The sequence below is a fragment of the Melanotaenia boesemani genome, chromosome 17, assembly GCF_017639745.1.
Source record: "Melanotaenia boesemani isolate fMelBoe1 chromosome 17, fMelBoe1.pri, whole genome shotgun sequence".
Classification (NCBI taxonomy): Eukaryota; Metazoa; Chordata; class Actinopteri; order Atheriniformes; family Melanotaeniidae; genus Melanotaenia; species Melanotaenia boesemani.
Window position 1 is genome coordinate 8906619 of NC_055698.1, and position 25323 is coordinate 8931941.

Here is a 25323-nt window from a genome sequence, read left to right on the forward strand (position 1 = left end):
AAGTGCATTGTCGCAGCGCTCCGCTAAATTTGTACGTCAAGTCTATTTTTGATGCTTCACGCACCCACAATGCCTCAATTTCTGCAGTTCAGATAGGGGCAGACAGGAAATCAGACAGGGGAGCAGTGTAAAAGTTTCCGATATTTTTCAAAATAAAAGCCCCCGTGCAGATTTGCGCTGCTGAACCGTGAAAATATTACGTGTTTAACTGGTCAGGGGGTCTCAGTATCTTTTTTGTCATCACAGATGACGAGATATTCATCCTGGTAGTGCAGAATCATGCCACCACCCACAGGATCCAAAGTAGGCCGACATGCTGGTGCCAGATACCACGTGACACCCCTAGAGGGCAAATGTCCAATGTTAGGACTGGTCAGAGTTGTTTTAGGCAACAATTAAGGCCTTTACATGCTCTACAAAAACAGAGATTTGTTCTCTCTCCCAGTGCTGTGAGAGAGGGGAAAAAAAGGTTTTCTCTTAGCCCTGGTTTGGGAGTTCTCACAGCTTGTTCTCCACACATTATCTGGGAAGAACTTTTTTCTTGGTCAGAATTTTGAAGAGGGTGTGGTTGATGTAGAAACAAGAAGCAGAAAGTTGTCATGCTGTTCTAATTTTCAGTTGATGTAAAAAGGTTAAACAAGGTTGAATGAATAGTTTTGAGGACCTATACCAGAAGTCTTCAACAAGGTGTCCATGGAGACACTTTAGGGGAGTCCTGAATTATTATTTATTGGTTGATTAGGAAGTCTTTTAAAAATCATATTGTTTGATTTTTACCACAAATCTAAATACACATTGACATGAAGCATATTGTAGTGTTTGGATAAATGGAGACAGAAGATGTTATCTTTCAGTCAGAAATGCACATATTCAGCAACACGTAAGTTCTCTTTTTAGATGGGCATCACTTCACTGAAAGCATGAGATTAACCTAGACCTGTCCCTTTAAGCTTCCTGCCTCCAGATCAAGATGTTCACTAGAGTAATTACTCTTATCCACTACAGTCATCTATTGAGGACAGTATAATATGTCAATTGAACGACAATTAGTGATTTTGTAAGTAAACCAAAGAAAATTCCACAAGAACAAGAAAGTTATCCTTCACTTTAGAAACCACTGGTGAAAATGCAAGTGATGAGGTGGTATCTGATTTTATAGCTGGGGATAGATGGCATTAAATTACTAATGTAAGTCAAATATATTGCACTAAGAAGCTGGTTTAAAAAGTGTTCTAATGAAAGAGTTAATTTCTAAAGGATGTAGGGAAGTGATTTGAGCCCCCCACATGCTACACAGTTACTTCTTGCCAGATTTGCTCATTTTTCTGTCCTTACAGAGTATTTACTGGTCTTTAAGGAGGTGTTTATGGACTTTGTAAAAACGCTGACCACCCTTACGCCTTGTTTCAACTAAGGAGTCCAATTCGGGGTGGGACAGTTTGGTGTAGTTTGGTTCTGTAAACCCTGATCTCTGTTGTGTTTCTACAGTCAATTGTAACCTTACCTGGTAGGTGGCATAGCAGCTTCATAGCAATAGATGCGTCAGCTATGTAATTGCACGATTACATGAACAATGGACGAAAATAGCAGGCATCCAGCAGTTTGTGGTCTTTCTTCCTGGCATAAGGCTTTACTCAACAAAAAACCATTGGTTTATCTAAATATGGCGTTGTTGCGAATTTGTTATAAGTTTCTTCAACCAGTCAGTGGATTGTTGTATGACAAGCTCCACCCTTTTGGGCCAGATCAGTAAGATTATGACCCCAATGGAGGGATCCCAAATGAGAAAGATGGGTCAGCTGTTCTGGCACCTTCCCAGTTTTTGCCTGTGGAAATTCAAAAAAATGTGTAACAACCCATCTTCATTGGTGGAATGGGACTATTGACAATATTGCATTGGTTTTGTACTGGGACCCAACTCGCCGAAGCCTTAATCCTCTCACCTATGACGTAGTCAGTTCATGTATCATGCATGAACATTTGGACACAGTTTCCCATTAGATTTAATGTAAAAATGCATCCAAACTTTTGATTGGTACCGTACCTTGAAACTTTTGTGACTGCATCTTACAGGGTTGTTGTGCTATCAAGTAGACAGCCATTAAAACACCTGATAAAGTTCTTAAAACCTGTTTTATGGTACTTCCTGCTAGTGAAGGTGTCTCAAAGGAAATATTTTGCCATGATTACCCACACACACACCGACTTTCAAGGTGAAAGCAATACCACCTACACTATCACAATTGGTAATAGGTTTCAAGGGGATTGACTTCTGGTCCTCAGTACTGTCTGTTTCACTTGTGTCTCCAGACAGTGGCTGAAGTCTGAGGACATCCAGAGAATCTCATTGTTCTTTCACAACAAAGCTCTGGAGAAAGAGGTAGGCAAATGCATACCGATCAGCAATCGGCATTGCATGCTTGGGAAACAAATCAGTGGAATAATGTATGGATCAGTGCTAAAAAAAAAAGGTCATTACAGAGGCTGTATGCCTGTAGGACACAGCAAGGGCTTCACTTTATATTCCATACAGAAACTTTGTACTTTAAATTCTCAGTATTTATAGATTGTTTGTGCTTCATACTGGATTTTATATAATATAATATTGCAATATGTTCCTACTGAGTTTTGACATTTTGACTATGCTTTAGAATTCAGGTTCATAACCTTGTATTCAATCTTACTTCTATCTTCTCTCAACAGTACAGATCCACCACGCTGCCTGCTTTCAAGTACTATGTCACCTGCGCCTGCCTCATATTCTGCTGTATATTTGTAGTGCAGGTCCTCGTCTTGCCCAAGTAAGTCTGTACCTCTCTCACAGGTTTTGCACTGCACACTCTGAGTAGCATAAGCAACTTCCAGCTGTGGCAGCGGGGCTGATGTGAAAAAGCCATGTGACGCCAGCTGTCTCATCAACAGGACCTGGGTGAAATGAAAGAGGCAGGGGACCAAGAGGCAGAATGTTAAAAAGTCGATCAAGATGAAAGGGCACCATGTCTGCTAGTGATTATAGATCAGGTGAATCAAAGTGTGGCGTCGCTTTAATGGCGAGGAGAAAAATTCACGGTCATGCTAATTTACTGCTACTCGAAGCCGAAGGTGTAATTCAGCATCTGAAAGACCATTGATTTTCTAATTCACTCCTCTCTCACATTCTGTTTGATGCTACATTGCTCTGCGCATTTAGATGTTACATCATCTGTTTTATGGCAGGCAGTCTTAAATCAGCCCGTAGTGGTTTTCCTGAAAGCAAATTTTTCAAGCCTCTGTTGAAAATCCAGTGATATGTGAGCTGAGCTGCTTTACAGGTCTGAAGTAGAATTCAGTAGAATTCAGTAGGAAATTTATGACCTAATGGCACTGCAAAAGAGTCAGGGATGCCAGGAGTGTTAATATAATAAGTGTGTGTGTGTATTTCAGAACTGCTGTACTGGGGATCTCCTTTGGCCTGACATTCCTGCTGCTGGCGTTGATCCTGCTCCTTTGCTTTGCCGGTCACATTCTGGTGGGTTTGCATGAATTTATCAACGCACACACACACACACACACACACACACTAGCAAAGCTAAAGCAGCTGTTTTAGTTTTCCAAAACAAAACTGAAAAATAAAACCGCTTGAACCATATCAACATCTTAAGCCTCATTTACGGCTTTGTACTTAGTTAAAAACACAAACAGACTGACCTTCTATCCGACTTTATGTATGTGCGTTTTTCAGTTCATTTTTAGAGAGTTTGTGGATGCATACCCAGACGTAGCTGCCTCTTTGTTTCCTACTGGGGATGTGCATTATTAATTGTTTGCTATTGTGTATTGCTGTTGAAGCTGATGTTGGAACTTGGAGGTCAACTCTGAACTCTGCACTGACTAGTGAATGTATTGCCTAGCGCCTAGCAGCCATGCTAACGTAAAAGACACATGGGAGTATGAATGTAAGCACACATTGTAAAATCAAGTGCTTAATGGTTTGGATCGGCATCAGAAAACATTGTTACGGGTGATGCTTTTGTACTAATGAGGGTAATGAGGGTGACATTTCCAGCACTTTATGCTGTTTTTAATTAACTTAGTTGTTTGCTGGAGTCGGGCCTTATCGACTCAAGTTAACTTTCAACCGAACAGCATTCGGCCAACATGGAGCGTCAGGTCTGCAGGCTATGCATTGTTAGCTTTTATGAGGTCTGCGTGTCTCTACAGCAGGGATGGGAAACTCCAGTCCTCGAAGGCCGATGTCTTTCAGGTTGTAGTGTTTCCCTGTTGTAACACATTTGATTCAAGGAAGACTGTTCTTCAACAACCTTTTAAGAAGGTCTTAACAAGTTTGTATATTTTCCATTAATTAGAATCAGGTGTGCTGGAGTAGGGAAACATCTAAACTTTGCAGGACACTGGCCCTCAAGGACCTAGAGTTGCTAATCCCTTCTCTAGAGGCTGAGAGTTACATTAACAAGTGCCTCTACAAGAATGTAAAATAGGCACAACCCACACAGCACTGACAGTGGCATGCAAACGTTTGTGCACCCTGGTTCAAATGTTTTCTCATGGGACTAACAGAGTAAATAAATAATATAAAAAGCAGAAGGCAAAAGTAAAATTTCCTTATTTTTTTCAACAAAATTAACTTTTCTCCTTCATTTAAAAAAAAAAGTAAAGCTGCTCAAAGCACGGCCTAAAAATTATCTTTTCAAACCTTCTTACTCATTTTTGCAAAGGCCTTCTAGTTTTGCAAGATTGTGTGATTAAATTACATGCATTGCAAGTTTGTGCTTTTCAGGTTCCTGAAATATTTTTTACATTTATTCCTGGGGTTTCTGTTTCTAGATTGCTGTTTAGTTTTTTCTAGTGTATGAATTCTGGCTGCATATACTTCTATATCCTACAAGGACAGGGATTTACCCAGAGGTTTGATGTCTTATACGCTCATCTCTGAACACATTTTAAAGGTTTTCAGTATATTCCATAAATAGCCACTCGACCTGCCACAAAAAAAATCTTCACACGTTATTTGTTCAGAAACTCCGCATTTTGAGCCTTGAGCGGTGCCTCATGAATAAATGATTTCATGCATTCTCAAGCTTCAAATTTGTTCTCTTGCAACTGTGGAAATCACTGAGCTTGTCAGCTCACAAGATTGAAGTAAAAATTCACCCTCTGGACACATATTTTTGTAGTATCATGAGATAAAGCCTTGACCTTTCAGAAATGATTCAGCCATTTAAGTAGGTTCTGCATTCACTTCAATTTTTCTGTTGAATGTTACCATTGAATCTTGCACGTCCATCCATCCCTCATGTTATGATGCTTTACTGAGACAGACAGTCTTCTTTTCTTTAAAATAGCATTAAACTAGGCACAAGTGCAAGAAATATATGTGCATTAAGAAAAGTTGGATTTTAAAGTTTTGTTTTCTATTTCTGAAGCAATTCAATAGTGTCAACCATTCTGTAAAAACTGAAGTCAGGAAAATACTCAGATTAGCCAAATAGGCTCTGTTATATCAGTCACAATTCGGCAGGTCAAACTCACAGTCTGTGTTAACATGGCCACAATGTTCAAAGTTGAGCACAATGAGAGCGAGATTTGTCCTGCTGAAATAACCACGGACCTCTCAGGGGGAAAAAGACACCACCTTGTTGGTAGCAAAATTCTAATATCCGCCTCTGCAGCCGTGGTTTATCACACATATGTGTGTGTGTGTATGTATATATATAAATCGATCAGGCCCCGGACAGTGATGCACCCCCCCTATCAGCACAAATGCTGGTTTTTGCACCTTCCTCTGAAAACAGCCCTCTCATTTTTGGCATGAACATCCCAGTGCTTGTTTGTCCCAAGAGGAGCTGAAATGCTGAGTCATCCGACCACAGAACATGTGTTGACTGTTTTTTTTTTTTTTTTTTACTCCATCTGAGATGAGCTAGTCTTAATTAAATGGAGTTCATCAATGAACACACTGAAAATCATTTCAGATTTTAGAAAATTCCCACTGTTTTTGGAAAAAATGGTTTACAAATTGTTTACCAGAAACAGAAAGATAATTCCAGTTGTTTTATATAAGGATTATGTAAACTAATCTATATTTTGCTCTTTGTTATACAATAGCTCATCCAAAAATTCACTATTGTTTGCTACTAAGCACGAATGGAGCGATGGGTTCTATTTTCATGCTGACACAGGCACCTGTCACATGTGTTTTATGGGCAATCAATAAAGGATTGCTCCCTTAATAGCCCATTTCCCCTTCCTTCTCAAGAGAGTATTATCACCCAGTAAGTGAGTAATTTTTAATTACTGGGAAGGTCATCAATAACCTTGGGTTTGTCCTGACCCATGTGTCAGCGTTGCACATCGCTTTAATGTGAACATAAGGAAAGAACAACAGATCATGGCTGATGAGTTTGTATTATTAAATTAACACGCAGTGATGAAAGAGCTCTTAACTGGCTAATGAGATGACATATTTTAAATAAAATGCACATGTGAGTGTTTTAAGCTCCATGTGACCGGTTGGGTTTGTGGACGTCATTATTAATGTGGCATATTAAAGCTAAAGACATTCACTGTTCATCTGTGAAAGAGTTCATTACACAGTTATTGTGTTTCTTGGAAAATGTCCTCTCAGACCAAATGGCATGAGCTGTTGCTAAGAGAAACCGCCACTGCAACCAATGGAAAGACAATTTTCATGTCTGTAAGAAAGAAGAAAAGCCCAATCTGTCACTGTATGAAAAGGAAATAAATAATCTGAGGTATATTTGTATTTTATAGCCTCAGTTTTGTAGATGTTCATGTTCTGCTTTGCTTGTCTAGTAAAGCAGCTTCTTGTCACTAAAACATTGACATGTCCAGTTGTGTTAAGAGCTTATATTACAGTGTTTGTGCATCGTCCTAAAGAGCGAGAAGTGAAAAGTAAACATCAAACCAACAGACTCCTGAAAATAAATTGAAAATGAAACAGTAAGGGACTCATTAATAAGAGGATGAAGTTCAGTTCAACCTTTCGAATAAGAATAAACAGTCACACTGGTTAAACGTTCTCATTTACTTGTAATTGTCAGTGCTGCTCTCTAAAGATTTGGCACATCTCAGCTGTGGTTAAATACTTTTTGGTTTGTTGTAATTTATACTCAATTATGTGCATTAAGCTTTGACTTAAAATTTTCCCATTTTACCATCATCCTTTTTATTAATCTCAGTCACAGAGATCAGAGTCCCGAGGGCAGCAATTTTCACGCTGTTGAAGCAGAAGCAATAAAAGGTTTCATTATGAGTTGTAAGAGATCCTTGGTTTAGTAGAGAGCCATGCTTCATGTTTATCACTGCTTCTCCCTGTGCTTCTTTCCATCCACAGCAGGGGGGGAAGGGGTCCCTCTGCTCTCTGTCCTGGTTCCCGACTTCATCTCGCATTATCGTCACCAACAACCCCTGGCTACGATTGGTCCTCACCATGATGACCACTGCTCTCATACTGGTGATGGCTGTCTTCAATATGGTGAGTGTGCCAACAGATGCAGAGGATTGTGGAAAAGTGTGTGTTTGTGCATGTCCAGATAGCCACTACAGTAGCACTGTGGACATTATATAAGTATGTGATACTACAAAAATCAAATTATATGAAACAGCAGTAAGTTCTACTTTAAGAAAAAGAATGCTTCAATGTTATATCTACAAATGGAGTTAAAGTTTACAGAGCAAGAGTAAATCCGTTTATCCCTATAGATTCTTTCCACCGCAGTCATGTAGTTTTGTAGTTGCAAGTTTGTCTTCAAAGCCATTTTAATCATACTTGTAAGACTCTTAAATGGTTGCACAACATCATGTTTTCAAGTTTTAGATGTGAATGCAAATAAAAATCCCACCTTTAAGAGGTTTTCAGCCCCAGTCGCAACTCTGAAAGAGATCAGTATTTAGTATTAGGAGGACCTGAAGGCAGGAACTAAGGTATCAGTACAGACTATAAGAGGAACACTAAACAAGCAAAGATTTCAAATGTCCCTGCAACATTCAGAGAGACTGTTTCACAGAGTTATAAGACTGAATTTGAAGTGGTCTGTAGTCTAGTTTGTCTACCACCCCCAGCTGTCAAAGGTAGGATGGTGTTTTCTATAGTCTTTAACTATTGAACAAACTGCTATATGTGCTCCTAAAGGCTGTTACATACTGCGCGAGAAGCGAGAACTTTTCTCTTCTTCTTGAGGCCACAAGAACAAAATGACATCAGTTTGCTCTCATGGATGTGAATGGGAACAGTTCTCGACAAATCGGCAGAACTTTCTTCTCGTGGGGCTCCGAGAAGTATTGTGTGATATGTCGGACATTTAAGTTGGGCGTTGTTAACACGGAAACAAATGAAGCGGAAAGCTGTGGCTACCGCATTTCCCTGATACGCAGTTGAACATATAGTTTTAAAAAACAGCTGATTGAGGTCATAAGAAAGTACATAAATGTAAACAACACATGGGATTTAAGGACATGGACACCGCCGTGTGCACAACCTCATCCTGGCACAGACGAAGTTTCTCAATAAATATGAAATAACCTGGCCAGCTGTTTTTTTTATTGCACATAAAAACACAGACATCCCCCTGCAGTAATCCCTGTCCTGCTGCAAACAAAGCTTCTAGTGGAGTATCAAATGACTGGACCAATATGAACTTTTATCTTGTTCTTGTGGAGAGCAAAAACAAAGTTCTCGCTTCTGGCGGAGTATGTAACAAGCTTAAGATTGTCATCCAAAGCTCTAAGCACATTCAGAAGAACAACAAGAAGCCAATCAGATTTTCTCAGTTAGGCGCCTCCAAACCACATTTAATTTGTATCCATTTTGCTCTAATCTGAACCCTGTCCAGTTATGTTGACTCCTATCATGTGTTTCTCTGTCCCTTTCTCTCTTTCTTTTCCTCTCTTCTTCTGATAATGTCCTCTTGCCTTTCTTTGATAAATCAGCTTGTTCCAAACAACCAGTGTGTTGATATCCAGTTGGTGGCATTTGACATGGTGCAGTAAACTGAAACTCAGCTGTTACCTCACACAATGTCCTGGAAAAAAAAAGCTGTGAAGTGTGGTTTCTCAGCCTCAGGATGCCTTCAGGAATGTATATAAATAAATGTCAATGTACCATCAAAATAAGTCAGAAACGTAAGGTTATAAAGTTACATAGTGCTACTTTAACATGTTGTTTTGTTTACATGTGGCCAAAGCAACTGGCCACAAGGCATCCATGAAGGTGAAAATAGTAGGGAGTTTGCAAAGTATGTAGGTGTTCTACACATTCAAGGATGCTTCCTTGGTATGATGGGACCTACCAAGCTGTGTTCTGCTCAAGCTAGGAAAGACATCTTCAATGCAATTATAAAACACAGGATGAAACAGTCTTAACGAGTGGTCATATGTCTGAGAAATGGCTCCACCTTCAACTAACACACAGCAACTATAAAACCAGCGGGGTTGTTTGCTGGCCACTTATATCGTTTTATTCTGGCTTCCTTTGATGGAACACATAACAATTTTAACAACTTCAGGCCAACATAAATACAGGAAAACTAACAAAAACTTTGATGGCCTCTTCAGAATCCACAGAACTGTGACGTCTGTTTCACTTCAATGACATGAAAGTGAGACGAGATGCGATTTCACCATTCAGACTGAGGTTGTTTTTAAAAAGATTGGATATGCATCCAGTTTAGTACCACATTTAAAAGTGGCCTGGATCTGGCCATAAAAAGATCATATGGTTCACAAATGGACAAAAAAAAGTCAAATTCAGGCCACGTTAGATTGCAGTGTGAACGTAGCCTATTGTTGTTGCCTAAACCCAAACAGGAAGTGATAAAAGTTCATTTACTGACCGTCCATGCCACTTTATGTATTCAAAGTTGTGGAGGGCTTTGAGCCAATTGTAGATGCCACCAGGAGAGAGACAGTACACCATGGTGAGTTGTCTTAAGCTTGTCTAGTTTATTTGCCAGTGATTTTATATTTCCTGTAATGATCGAGGTGTAAATTTCAAAACTTTGCCTCCATTTGCCCCCACATCCATCGTCAGCTTGTCTTTAATTGGGGTCTAATTCATTATTTCGGCTTTGAGAAGCTCAGTCAGCTGCTCCCACATGTAAACAACTTTCCCAAAGGCATGGTTTCTCATCATAACAGGTGTTGAAATGTAACAGAAATACCAGCAGAAATCCCTTAAGCAATAAAACTTTCCAACCAGCATAGAAAAATGTGTCAAAAATCAGTGTTTTCACAGAGAAAAGCTCAGAAGATGATGGACAAAATGCATCATACATATCAATGGTGTAGATAATCCACCAACCATGTGGTGTTGTTAGGTAAATAAAACAGACACGGCGCATAATGAAAATTATAAGTGTAATGAAGTGTAAACAGTATGGCTAATTTTGGCTCAATATACATACCACTGGAAAACTTGAACAAAATGATCTTGATATATTTCACACCAAACTTGTCAAACTTTTTAGAAGTTGCATATTAATGACTTTATTTTGACTATGTTTGTAAAATAGTGTGTTTTGTAACAAATTTTACTTATAGCAGCTTTAATGCACATATACAGATTTTTATACTGTTATCACCATCAGCTCTGCTCATCCTATTTCATAAAAGATAAATTAAAATAAAAAAAAGTTTTTAAAGATGCAGCTCACCTGATAAATTACTCAAAGATAATACACGCAAATCAGCTTTAAACTAATCACCTATCCTTTCTGCTTTGTTTGTCAGTTCTTTGTGGAGGATCCTGGAGGATCTTCAGAGCCAACTGCTTCCCCTGTGAATCTAACCAACGACAGCCTGTTTGACTATATTGAAGAAGAAACTGATAAAAACAAGTTTTACTTGCCGGTAAGTACAAAAGTAACAGGTTGACACAATGAAAACGTGTTCTTTTTAACATGTTTGTTGTAAATGAAGACACTGGGCCTCATTCACTAATATTTTCTTAGAAATTTGTTCGTAAATTGTTCTGTATGTAAGAGGAAAGATTGCTCGTATCTTTCAAATATGACTAAAATGTAAAATCTATAAATGAAAGTTCCTCCAGTGAAAAGAAATGTGTTTAAGTCAGCAGTAAACCAACGTTGTTATTTAGAGACATTCCCAAACATACATTTGAATTATTTTCTTTTACTAATCTTTTATTTTTGTTGTCTGACTGTCGGAGCAGCATTTTTTACAACCAAAGCCCCATTTTGCATGCAGCACATTGCAAACACACTTGTGTTATTTGTAGTTAGGATTTAAGACTCTGAAGCTACAATTATTGATGATTATGGTTTTCTTTCTCTGTTTCTGCCTCCAGTACTTCATCTACTGCTGTATTCTGGGCCTGGTGTCATGCTCAGTCTTCCTGAGGATAAACTACGAGCTGAAGATGGTGGTGATGCTGGTTGCTGTCGTGATGTACAACATCATCATTCTCCAAACACACGCCTCACTGCTGGATGAATTTAGTAAAGCCATGTACCCAACTAATACACTAGATAGGTAGCCACACATGCTCATTTTTCTTTTTAATAAACACTCTCTACACCCTATGACAGACAGTAATGAAACGATTAGCCCCACTCAAGGTCAGTGGAATCAGTTTGAAGCCCTCCACCCTCCCATTGACCCTGCAGCCTGCTTGCATCAGTAGAGCACTGCCTATTAAAATGACTAATGAGACTGCATCTGTGGACTTGAGGGAAATACTGATGCTGAGGTGGCAGAATCCCACATGACTGTCAGTCAAATGTAACCCCTGGACAGGAGGATGATGAGTGTGAGAATGAGATACTGCAGCTTGAGTTGAGGGAGATGAGCTCATATTAATATTTGACTGACAACTGCTATAAAAAATCCCATCATCCCAAAAGTTTTCAGAGAACTGAGGAAGAAGACTTTTCTCTCCCTCTTCTATTTTATCCACTTGGCTTCTCTTTCTCACTTTGCTTTATCAGTCTGGAGAGTGTACTGCTTTTCCAAAGAGGGAAATAAATAAGAATACTTGTGAAGTGCTGAATGAAAAGAAAATAGTCTTATTTCTGGAGAAGTAACAATTTTCACTTCATTACCTGAGAGGATATTTGTGGTCGTACCATCTTAGTGATGAATGCATGGTGTAAAATTGTGTGTCAACACTTTTGCCAGCCAATTTAACACAGCACACAACAGAAATGAGAGCATCCTTCCTGCCATAGTTAAGCATTTATTTATTTATTTAGATTGTCTGTTTCCTCTTATTTATTCAACTTCTTATTATGAATAGATTTAGTCTTCGCTCATTCCTTTTACTCAGCTTCCTGTGTTTGTTCCCCACCTGTTGTTTTTTTAGTTGATTACTCCACCGTTCTGTTGCTGCCATCCACACCTGATTGTAATCAGTCATTGCTCACGCTGTGAATATATATGCGCTGATTTTAGTTGTTCTCCACAGACTGTGAGTACTTTCTGATTGCCCAGAAGTTCCCTGTGAAGTGGACAAAATGAGTCATACATTTGTGTTAAGCAAGATTCCCAAGATTGTCTGCATCAGTGATGATGCAGGGTGTTCCAAAAAGTGGAATTTTGTTAAGTTCCCTTAAAGCAGAGGTTCCCAAACTGGGGGATGACATGGGGGGGGGGGCACAGCAAGGCTAAATAAAACTTATAGTTTTGCACTGCTAGCAAAACCTGGACAAAATTTGTGAAAGTACCATTGGTCAAACGATGACATTATTGTTGATGAAAAGGAGGTCTCTGAAGAAAAAGATTGGGAATCACTACCTTAAGGGGGGTCTGGCAGGCATCTCCTTCGGCTGCTCTCGTGTCTGTTCGGAACATGTGTGATTGTTTTTTCAGCAGAGCAGCCTGCTAATCGTTTGCCTGCGTTGATTATTTGACTAAAATAACAGTAAAAGAAATAAAATCCAGAGTTTTCTTTAGAAATATGAGCTAATATGGGAGCAAAGTGAGCTAGCTTATATCAACAATGTTTAGAAGAGACAACAAGCTGATGTTCAACAACTTTCCATCAGACGAACTAACTGACCCACCTTGTCTCTGAAAGAAGTGGGTGACATACTGTCGACCCCTCTGTTCTCTCTCCAGTCTCAGCTTTTTTCTTTTCTTTTTAAACTTCCTGATTTTTCCTGATCTACTCGCTGTCTGTAGCTCAACAGCTGATGGAGCAGGTGGACTGAACCATTTAAGGGAGGTATAGAGGGGGATTGGGTGTTCAGAAATGTTTCCAAAACAAAGAAACTTAGTGATACCAATGCATTGTAAGTAAAATGTTTGCGTGATTGTAAGTTTATCATTGAGCAGTAGAGAATTTTGTTAGTATTACAATTGCATTGAGGGCCCTTCTGGGCCTCCGTCAATCATGGGCCCCGAGAATCTTTCCCCTTTACTCCCCCTTTTCGGCGCCCCAGTTACCAACACTTATCAAAGATAAACTACAATGACTCATATCTCTCAGCTCTTCCTCATGTTACACTTTTTGGTCTTACTGCAAAAGCAAGTCACAAAAATGTAGATTTATGTAGTAGTACTTCGGTACTACTTTTTAAGTTTTAAAACATCACCTGTTTGTGCAAAATGCAAATATTATATATCTGTCTGTCCCCTAACACCATAATTCCAATAGCATCGATAAGCGTTATTCTCTCTGTGTTCAGACCAGGGGTCCTGAAGGATCTGAAGACCATGGGTTCTGTGTCTTTGTTCATCTTCTTCATCACGTTACTTGTACTAGCCAGACAGGTGAGTAGCTTCCTCAGAGTGGACACCATCATCACGTAAGTGTGCATCACTGTGTGATCATGCAGCTTCTTTCCTCTGTAGCTGGCCAATCCACTGCAGTCATAACCATGTTATCAGGTCATTCAGCACTTGGAGAATCAACTGCAGCAGAGCAGAGATATTTTCAAGAGATTTGTTATCAGTGGACATGAAATGAGTTTTACTCCTTTGCGGAATGTATTTTTAGAAGGATCTTACTGAGTATAAGACCAAAATATTGTTCAGATGGATTCATTTGTAGAGTTTAAGCAGCCAGTTTGGCCCACTGCCTCCATGTCCTCGTTGCCCACCATTCTCATATCTTATGAGACCAAAACTCAGCTGACACAGATTTGGTAAAAGGGATTTTTTTAGCTGTTTTGGGGGTTAGAATCTATAATCTCCATCCTCAGAGCAGATGCTCTGGACAGAGAGATAAACTCCAGAGCTTTTGTACTTAAAACTGGGGCTCCCCTGAGAGCTGTAGTAGGCACAAACAGCTTCTTATGTCGTTCTCATTCTGGGTCACTGTACTAGGAACTGCCACCAGAACTAACGTGTTTGTTCAGCACAACTTTGCTGCTTTATACTCTTTGTGGCAAAACTTTTTCAATGCGTAATTAGGTTTAGTCTTCTTGTTTTGGATTATAATTTTTTATTTGCAGCCAAAATAATTCTGGGAAAAGGTGTACAGGTTTACAGCTGTGTTGCTCTGAGCCAATACTGCAGAAATCAGTGCTGGATATGATTTTACAAGCTTTATTAACAAACTGGCCTTGCAAAATACTTATCGTCAGCCCTAATGAAGCCTTTCCCAGCTATTTAGTCAGAGGGAGGAGAAACAGGTTACAAGAAACAAGGCATCAGTAATTCATCCCTCAAGAACAGATACACAGTGGAGCAAAACTCATTTAGAAGCCAGTTAACAAGCCAGAAAACGGCATCTGCAATGAGCTCTATTTCTTCTGGCCTACTTTCTAGACTTTTTGAGGTGCTGGAGTTGCTCTTTATACAAGAAAAGGTAGCGCTGAAACTGTATTGTAGATATGTGCACGCTAATCATACAGATTAATTATACCAAACAGGGCTTCATTTCAGCCTCAGGATATCAACTCGACAGCAGAAACTCTCAACAAAAAGCAGCACAGACCGCTATTGTTACTAACTTCTAAATTAGCACCACAGTTTAATCTCTGGGGAAAGATGTTCTGTGCTCACATACATCATTCAGACTACTAACCACACACATGAATTATATCTCACAGGAGACTGAAAATGCTCCCACACATCCCAACTAACACTATTGGAGTCAACCCACAAGTAGCTTGAAGCTTTCAGCTATAGAAGGGCATAATGGCGGTGCATTCAGGAAGCCCTGCAAGATGCACAGATGCAAAACCCTGGGAAGCCTTAACCTCAATATATGAGTCTCCCTAACATATGTAGATGTATTCAAAACTACCCCAAGCATGAGTAACCAGAAAACCAAAAGAAGCAGTGGGCTATCTTTTATGCAAAACAGTCCTGTCTGCTTACTGTTTCCTTGAGCAATAATAGTGAAGCTTCTCGTATTGTTTCACTGTCACTTTATAGGGGCATTCATTTTTCAATAAATAGCAAGCATTTCCTTTACTTTCAGTTGGTCAGGTTTTAGAAATCAAGTAACCTTTACATGTGGTGGTAATGACTGGAAATACGTGCAGCCTACCTTTGAGAAACTCTCTTATCATGTGCACATATCAGTAGCTGAGGAAGTCTACAGAGCTTATTTAGACACCTGAGGCTTTACAATTGGAGTCAGTTTTTGCTTTTTCCTCCTGCTTTTGGTGCAAATGTCTACTGAAAGAGTGTTGTGTGTGAATGACACACGTCTCTTTACTCTGTGTCCTTCTGTAACAGAATGAATATTACTGTAGGTTGGACTTCTTGTGGAGGGACAAGTTCAAGAGGGAGTGTGAGGAGATTGAAACCATGGAGAACCTCAACCGAGTCCTGCTGGAAAATGTTTTACCAGCTCACGTCGCTGAGCACTTCCTGGGGCGCAACTGGAAAAATGAGGTTCGACACTTGCTATGCTGTTTTTAGACTTGTGATACTTGTGATCAGTCTGCAAGCGGCATGTTGCTGATGTAGCTGTTATGAATAGAACTGCATGTACATCTTTAATATTAACAATAGTCCCAAGACCACCATCATTCCCTCGTCCTATACATCCTCTTCCATGCTGTGTGTTGTGTTTTCCAATTGTTACTATGTTTCTTCTTCTTCGTTTTTTGCCGGTTGTTGCTATGGTTCTTCTTCTACATTTCACCGTTTGTCCAGCTCGGAGGACTAGATGGTAAATGAGTTGCTGGACAGCATCATTATGTGTGTGTTGTTCTGTGATTACATTTTTGGAGCACACCACACACAATACTATCAAAACTGATTTTTTTTTTATCTTCACGTGTGAGGTCTCAACCTGATAAAAGATCTCATAAGATTAAAAAAAATGTTATGTGTGTACCAGGCCTAATGAATGTCTTGCATCCTGTCTCTTCTCTGAGCTCAGTCCAGCTAGAAGAAGGTAGTTGGAAGTTGACTCTTTGCTTTTCTCTTCCTCTGTCACTTTCTTTTTCTTTTTTTCTCTTCCTCCTCTTTCTCTTCCTCTCTTCTGTTCATGTGGGTTTCTTTGCTTAATAGAATTAACTAAAACGTCCAATGTGTTGACATCCAGTTATTGGTGTTTGGCGCAGCACCGTAAAGGTCCATTTATGCTCAACACTAAAGATGGATACGGAGCATTTTGTCTGTCTTCTGCGTCATTTACATGCGTAATTTGGTCCGTTTTCAGTCTCTTTCTGAGAATGAATATTATCATGATCTTCTCCACCATCACCATGTTTGTTGTTGTCTGAAACGGAGTTAAACTCTAAACTCGGTAATGCCCCCTGGTGGATATATTGGCCAACAACCACGTAAGGGTCGCAAGTATGAAAGCAGTGACATTTGAAACAGACATACCTATTTATGATGAACTGGGTGATACCCCAGGCTGGAAAAAAGATATGTAGTATAGTTTTCAGCTCTATGACACCACAGGGCAACAATGGATGTCAGTGCACCTTTAAAACAATCAGAAGCACAGAGCTTTACGGTTGGAAACTTGTGTAGTGTTACTTTAAAAGCAGGGGTTAAAAGGGTCGGGGGTGTCCAGGGCTGAACCTCGATGCAAAAGATGCTGCATTATCGAGTCTTAAGCAATAAACTTTTCTCATGATTTTAGGTTCTGAATAATAAAAACAATATTTCTAACACTTACGACAATGGCACCAAGAACCCATGCCTATCAGAGCTCTGATAAGAACTGTCTTGATTATTCGAACGTTGCACCGATTTACCTTAATAAATGAGATCTTGGAAATAAATGAGGGGGGGGGGATGTCTAGAATTGAGTAAATAATTGAACGATTGTTACAGCTGTGGTCATCTAATGGAAAATAAATGGAAAATGTAAAGTACATTTATAAAAGCAAACAGCCAATGATGTTTTTTTCATCAAAATTGGATGAGTCAGTTGCATGGAGTCAGTCTGATTTTAGGGGTGATTTGTAATGTCTGTTTCATTGAAAACCTTTTATCTCAAATATGTTTTTCTGCCACACAAAAATAAATCAACCACATCAATTAAAAGTAAATAAGTAAAATAATGGCTAATTGTACTCGCAGTGCATAAGATGTGCAAATGTAAACAATTGCACTTTTTCTGTCTTAAGCTCATCCTACAAATGATAATCAATGTTTGATCATTTCAACTTGGATTGCTACTGTTGGATCGTTGATCATAGAAATGATGTTGATCAATTAGGAGTATTATAAGAGGTCTAACTGCAATCTGTCCCCGTATAATTCAGTTTACTTTCTTCTCTGCTACTGTGGCTTGCTGCGCTTGCATCAGTGCTGTAATAGATGAGGCCTTCTTGTCTAACACACTTTCCATTCCCATATTTCAGCTCTCTTGGCCTGTGCTTACATATGTCTTTATTTTGATGAATGTTGTTACTATTCTGCTGCTGCGGTGACCCAGTACCCCTGCGGAGATGATTAAAGCGTCTGCTTATTTATTTAAAGAGTTAGTGTCAGTGTTAGAGGCATTCAGCTCAGGCATTCAGGACCCGATGAAACCGCTGAGCATTTGTCTTCATCTTTTCTTCACTGGTCCTCAATCGATAGAACATACAGCTGTTATCTCCTTCTTGCTTGTTATCAGGACCTTTATCATCAGTCATACGAGTCAGTGTGTGTGATGTTCGCCTCCATCCCAGACTTCAAAGAGTTTTATACCGAGTCTGATGTCAATAAGGAAGGACTGGAGTGTCTTCGTCTTCTCAACGAGATCATTGCAGACTTTGATGAGGTAAACTCTTCTCTTACTGATAATCCTGGCTGTCTGAATGAGGGGGGAAAGAAAATGAATAATTCTCTAATGCTTTTTGTAAGAAGCCGTCACAGAGGGTGAAAAATATTTCAAGATCTGGCAGAGCTTGGTCATGTGACGTTACCTGTTGTGCTCCTCTTGCTCCTACAGCTGCTGTCCAAGCCGAAGTTCAGCGGAGTGGAGAAGATAAAGACTATTGGTAGCACCTACATGGCTGCAACTGGTCTCAATATGACACCAGGACCAGAGTGTGCACAGGTAAGCTTTTACTCACGTCCACATGCATTTATTTTAACAGTGAGGGAACAGAGCCGATCCATATTAAAACACACTACAGATTAAGTTTTTAATCAGAAAACCAAAGTTGGCTTGTTTGGAGCACAGCAGCTGTTCACCATGGACACCAACTTACATCAAACGATGCTGATGCAATGGTGATGCTTTAAATGGTAACCGTCTGATGAGAGCTGTTGTACTCAAAATGTCAACTAGGTGGCACAAGTAGAGCCCAGCAGCTCTACTTGTGCCACCAAGGGTGTGTTTTGTCTCAGCTTTGATGTTTTCAGTCAGACATAAATGACATGGGGAGATGTGATCATCTAATTACCAATTATGTGTGTTAGGAGGTAGTAAAGGAGACGGTTGTGGCCATTTTTGATCTTTCTTAAAATGACATGTGAGTGAACGGAGGTTGGTGGAGGTTTTTTTCTGTAGCTTGTTTTCATTTACAGGCAGGCAGCAGCACAGGCAGGGGAAAGGGTGGCACTAAGAGAAAAACTTGCTCTAAGTAAAATCACAAGTTTTATCAGTGTTTCTTCAGCATTATCGTCCAGTGGTCACATCTGGTGGTTTTATCATGTTTATATTCACTTATGATTTTACACATTATGATCAATATATGATATTATTTTATATTATATAACACTATTGGTTATTATAATATTATTATATTGCTATTTTAACAATATTAGTCAGTTAACAATATATATTTGATAGAATTTGTTTGTGTTGTTGGGGTTGCACCTGGGGGTTAGTCAGATTTTAGAGGTGGCCCATCCTGCATACCCTGCCCTTGATCTGAAGCTGTAGAAAGAGCACACTGACTTGTTGATCATGGCAGCCTCTAATTAAAGAAGTTCACTTCAATTCAAAATCTCTCCATGTCGAACACTTCTATCAGGTTTTGAGTATTTGTATTTTTTTTAAATGCAGTAAAACTAAGAAAGATTAACATTTCATTGCTCTGATTTCACTCTTTTGTTGGACCTCCCTCGACCACCACAGACTGGGTTGCACGCTGTGTGCTACCAGCTGTCTCTGACTGTCTGTGGTAGCAGCATGAGGAACCCGAGGGCTTAACAGTGCAGGGACAGAGATTTCAGCTCGAAAAAGGGCCCAAGTAGAGAGGTGGTACTTTTGAGATATCCATTTGTGGTGGGATTTTCAGCACTGAATGTCGTTGATCGGCCAATTATTTCCAGCAATTCATTTCCACCTGTTTTTTTCCCTGTCCGCTTTGGTTTAACATCCACAATAGCTCATAAAATCTCTTCACTTTTTTCCCTGAACCCAGACTCTTTTTGGCTTCTGATTCCTAAAGCTAAACCAAAGGGGGTCAATGAAAAAGACCCTGGAAAGGTACCTGTGCTAGAAATGTAACACTAGACTACACATTTAAGTTATTAGTACTTACAGGCTATAACACATTAGTAAGAAATAGTAAAGGAAATCTTCTAAGTTAGAGGTTAAGGAAGAGAGACGTGCACTTTTTGTACACAAATGATGAGAAACTGACCTAAACTGTTTCATTTAGTTTTACTTTATTATTGCTCGGGCAATTTCAAAGTCCCTGGACTGTCCCTGCTAATTCTGTACCCTTGTCTGTGACCACCGTGCAGGCTATTTAAGCATCACAGTATTAATTTCTTTCCGGACAGGCCAAACGTCATCCATGCATCAGTGATTCCTTTCTGCACATCCGAGTACTTGCAGTTAATGTGAGTAAATGAGAGCCTTGTTCAGAAATGAAGCAACACAATGCTTTGGAACGTGATCTGTTTTGATTGGTGGACATCATTGCTTAACTGAGTGTTCACAAAGCCAAGCCTCCTCTTTAGGTACTGTCACTGCAATCGCCAAGTTTCATTACAAAGCACTTTGCAGTGACTTTTACTGCCAAATTCATCACTTGTCATTTCTATCACGATCGGTTTTTATGTCACACAGAGGGAGACAAAAGCAGACGTCCCATTGCTGCCTGATTACTGTTGATTTTGGAGCTGACAACTGTTGCAGACAGATTGGCCAACTATCACTAACTCTGTCAGTTTGTCTGTAGATGGCTAAATGATTCCATTCTAAGTCTATCTACTGTGTATAATATCATTCTAAAAGATGACGCCATCTTTAAAAAAAAAGTAAACAACGTATATGAAGCCATAAAAAACTATAGCTTACCTGACTTTGTTGTATTACACAAATACAGATTTTGATTTACATTCCCATTTCCTTCCAGTAAGTGCTGTTGGACAAATTGGTTCCTAGAACTTCGCTTAAGGTAACTTATCTCTGTTAGGCAGACGATTTCTTGGACAAATCTATCTAGCCCATCTTCAGGCTATAACATTGTGCGCATGTTTTAGTTTGGTGACACTGGTGGATGACAGATGGATGATGTGTCGTGTTGCCCTGTGGTAAAAGGAAATGAAGAAAGGAACATGGCTGCCCGCAATATGTCATGTCCTAGTTTTTCGTTTACTCAGACAAAATGCTGTCAGTAGAGCAGGCCATGTATAGTTTAAACAAGGTTTAAAGTATGACTAAAGTAACAATTACATGTTCTAAGAATGTTATCAGAGCATTTCTATAGAAATGTTATTGTCTTGTTGAGTAAAGGGTGCGATGCAACGTGCCATCAGTGACCATCTGTAGAAAAATGAGAGATAAGTCATCAAGCCTCCACTAACGTCCTGTAACAGAGAAATGGTTCCTCCAGTCCTCCAAGTATATTTCTTTGAAAGTGTTTTTACTTTTGCAAACATTTTCCAAATTAGTCTTTAGTCAAAAACTGATTAAATTCACACCACCAATCAGGCTGCTGATGGCCAGCTGGTGACTTTTATTTCATGCATGTTTATTCATTAGCTTGACCTCCAGAAAACATTTTCCAATGTGTTTTTTTCCATTAAGCCAGTCTATTAGCTCCTGGTTTATATATATATATATATATATATATATATATATATATATATGTGTGTGTGTGTGTGTGTGTGTGTGTGTGTGTGTGTGTGTGTGTGTGTGTGTGTGTAAAGAAATTATAAACAGACTTTTTTCTTTTCTTCCTTTTCTTTTTTTGGTTTGTTTCCCTTTTGTGAGGATGTTGATATGAGAATTTGGACAACGCCAAGTTTTTAGATGCGAGCATAATCTTTAATGCTGTTTTATCTATTTAAAGTCGTGTGAAAGAACCAATGTTTACACAGCTCAAGTTTTTATCATTTCTTGTGTTTTACTGTTTTTTAAATAATGGTGTTGAATTCAGGGTGCTTAAATCTGGCTTAGTGTGATTACTTTACTTGTGGTCTACCATGTAGTAGAAGAAAATTTAATATCAAGTTGTCATAAATTATCTTTCATAGTTAGTATGTCCAAATATCCCTGGGTAATACCTTTATCCCCACATTGGCCTCAGTGTTACTCATTTGTGTGTTGCTTGAGATAAAAAAATGTTCCTAAATGTAAATCTGCCCTGAGGTTAAGGCCCCAAAATCAGGGTTCTAAGAACTATGATCATCCTCAGATCCTGCAGTGAGTACTAGAGAGAAGGAGGTACTTCTTCTAATGGTTAAAATTACTTTTAAAAAGTTCACTTAGAAATTAGGAGGACCCTGAGAACTTACGAGGCACACTAATGTTAGTTCATAAACATATCCTGTGTGCTCTAACTTGCTGGAAGAGCTGGTTTCATTTCAGTGGTGTAGTTAAACAAAGCTCAGATGGTACCTTTAACCCCTTTTCTTCCCTCAGGAACATGACCGACAGTACATGCACATTGGTACTATGGTGGAATTTGCCTTTGCTCTTGTTGGGAAACTAGACGTCATCAACAAACACTCCTTCAATGACTTCAGACTGCGAATTGGTGAGAACATTCTCTTGTCATATAAAAATGTATTAGATTACATTTTATCTGTTGATTAGATTAAAATTATTTATGTTCTCCAAGACTGGCCCAATGCATTGTCTGTTGGTCTGTTTTTTTGCTAGGTATAAACCATGGGCCAGTGATAGCAGGGGTAATTGGGGCCCAGAAGCCCCAGTATGACATCTGGGGAAACAGTGTCAATGTGGCCAGTAGGATGGAGACCACTGGGGTGCTGGGCAAAATACAGGTATGTGGTTTTTTTTTTCAAAACACTGAAGCCTGTTTCGTAGTATGTAAGTGAATTTGTTAAGCTTATCATGCTTCTTTTATCCTGTGCAGGTTACAGAGGAGACGAGTCGCATCTTATCAGCGCTGGGGTACATGTGTTCATGCCGTGGCATCATCAACGTAAAAGGCAAAGGAGAGTTGACGACCTACTTTGTTCACACGGAGATGACCCGATCTCTGTCGCAAGGGACTGTGATGCCGTGAGCGAACCACATTAAGAGAACAAACAGACTTGAAGACACAACTGCACGCTCCAAGTGACATAAAAAGTGATTTGTCATCCTGTGTAAGTAAAGTCCATTACAAAAAGCCAGCAGTGCAATGGACTGACAATTGTTTGAGAACTACTTTTGTCCTTAGAAACACAACGTAGATCAGGGTCGAGGTGCACCAGCGCAGTCCTTCAACGCTGCACTTCAGGTGGTTTTTCACATCTCAAGTCTAACAAGGACTTCACCCCCAAGGAGTCTCTTCACTGTTCAATGGAGTGCCTGACTAAAGAGAGGTTTGCTACATCAGTGCAGCTCTCAAGGACCGCAGTCACCCCTCTGTACAATAGTAGTGGTGTGGAGCTAATTACCCATGCCGGTGTTGCAGTGCTTTAGAGCCTTATACTTGAGCAAACTGAGCTGCCTGTCAAGTTCTTTTTATTTGTTTTGTTGTTTTTTTTATCTCTCTGGTCTGCACTGAGAGCTGGTTTGTTCCATTTCATTCCAAATGGATGTTACAATAGTTTTCTTGTCATATAAAGCTGTTGATGCCAACAAATTGCCAGTGTGGTGAGTAGTTTGCCAAAAACCTGTGATTTGTATTCATAGCTTTATAGCTGCGTTTGTGTCCCACGCGAGCAGGTGGAATCAGACACACGAATCAAGAGGGAATGTTGCTTTTTTTATAATCCATCTGGAATCAAACCAACAATGTGTGTAAATGCTCACTGCCATCCTTTTGTTATTCATTAAACATTTGTATTTAATTTATCTTCTCTGTCCAAGTGTCATTGTTTGAGTGTCCAGAACACAAACACATCATGCAAAGGTAACGACTGAATGAGTCGTTATTTATTTTATTTCAGATTTTTTTTTTTTTTTTTTTACTGTATATAAAAATAAAAAAGAAATATAAAAATAAAATAAATTATTTTTTTGTCATTTTCCAAGATTTTTCAGATGGACAGGCTCTGATCTTTGGTTTCTTTTAGTCTTTCTGTTGGTGAAATTTCTGGACGTCAGGCAGGCCAGCACCTGAACTCTTCTCCTGCAAAATCAATCACAGCCTTTTGTTTTTATTTACAGTTTACACCTTGTCACAGTTTATTTGGAATTGGGGTTGTAAATTAGATTACTGATACCATTCATATTTAAGATTTCAGCCAGATGAGATTATAACTAGAAATGTGGACATCTGCACATTGCGATGCTATTTGTAAGTTGTTTCCATTCCCTCATCACTGAAACAGGCAAAGATCACTTCAAGTGTTTTTATAAATTTTGGATGCTCGTTAGATTTATACCATCTCCATTTACTTTTTCTTTCTCACATCTTTACATCAATCAACAACTAGTACAGAAACAGCTTGTGTCGCCCCATAAAAATGCAGTCCTGCATGCAGTTTCTTTTCTGTCCATATACTCAAAACAAAAAGGAAAACAAGAAAGCCAACACCAGGAAGTATTGGCTTATATTACATACATGTTTAAAAGATATGAGAATTTTGTTTTTCACACTTTGGTTTTTGTTAACAGGTGAGACCTAGAGGTACTGGTATGTAATTACTTAAATATATTAGATAGCTATCTAAGCTAGCTAGCTGCAAAGATTAGCTTAACTGACAGGTAGAGGCTACTGTCTAAAAGAAAACATGAATCTGAACATAAAATAATACTTCATTAAAACTGCCTATCAACAGTAATATTTTGTGTGTATATTTGTCAGAAGTGATGTTTTGCTCACTGAATATGGGATGTGAATAAAGTAAGAAGGTGTAAATGATTATTTCTGGAAAAACATTATTTATATGCAAATGCAGGCAAAGAAAACAAAGGTGACCCCGATGAAATGTACCGCCATGCAAAAGGCTACGTTTACTTTAGAACTCAATCTGAAGCTGGCTCTGCTCCTTGGGGTGTGAAACCAATTATTTCCAAAGGCTTCCGAGACCAAAAATATCCTCATGTCACAGGATTTTGAATTTACTCTTTATTTCCACTTAGCTTGTTAGCTGCTAATCCACATAGCTAAACACTGCACTTCTAACTCCAAACAGGTTGAAATACCCTGCTGCTCAGCTGTTTCCAAGAATAAAGAGTTGATCTTTGTGTGGGTTCAGAATTTATACACAGGAATCAAAAAGCTGTGTGAGTCAAAGAGGTTAGTGAGCTACAGAAAAATCTGTTTAAAGCAAAGAGAATGTAGCTTTTGTTAGAGATGCAAATATGAAAATGTCTTTCCAAGTTCATTTTCCATTTGCCCTCTTGAAACTTTTTCCGTTCTTATTTATTTTATTAAAACTAATTTGAACTGAGTAATCTTTTTTAAAGAAGGTAGTTACTTCAAATTTAGTTTAAAAAGTGTCTTAAAGAAGATCTATGGGACTTTTGCAGATTTTGTCACCCCTAAAAATGGCTAATTCATCTCGCATTCTACCTGTTACCCTGAGCGCTCACATGCCAGTAAGTCAGTCCAGTGTTTACTGTTGTCTTTTTTCTTG

At 39.1% G+C, this 25323-nt stretch overlaps 1 protein-coding gene across 5 annotated transcripts in view; it reads left to right on the top strand.

Moving 5' to 3' along the window:
* The window catches only part of adcy2b (adenylate cyclase 2b (brain)), an 81159-nt gene extending 57468 nt beyond the window's left edge, over positions 1-23691 (top strand). For 2 of the 5 annotated variants that reach the window (XM_041966923.1, XM_041966926.1), the window contains 14 exons: positions 2311-2380; positions 2704-2801; positions 3424-3508; positions 7355-7495; positions 10747-10866; positions 11324-11508; positions 13662-13746; positions 15664-15822; positions 18014-18160; positions 18332-18439; positions 20119-20178; positions 22208-22322; positions 22448-22572; positions 22665-23691. In XM_041966923.1, the coding sequence (XP_041822857.1) occupies positions 2311-2380; positions 2704-2801; positions 3424-3508; positions 7355-7495; positions 10747-10866; positions 11324-11508; positions 13662-13746; positions 15664-15822; positions 18014-18160; positions 18332-18439; positions 20119-20178; positions 22208-22322; positions 22448-22572; positions 22665-22817 (1651 nt within the window). In that variant the 3' untranslated portion in view covers positions 22818-23691. The remainder of the gene's footprint in view (positions 1-2310; positions 2381-2703; positions 2802-3423; positions 3509-7354; positions 7496-10746; positions 10867-11323; positions 11509-13661; positions 13747-15663; positions 15823-18013; positions 18161-18331; positions 18440-20118; positions 20179-22207; positions 22323-22447; positions 22573-22664) is intronic. The other 3 variants (XR_006008098.1, XM_041966924.1, XM_041966925.1) reach the window with 3 other exon arrangements.
* Positions 23692-25323: the final 1632 nt, after the last annotated feature.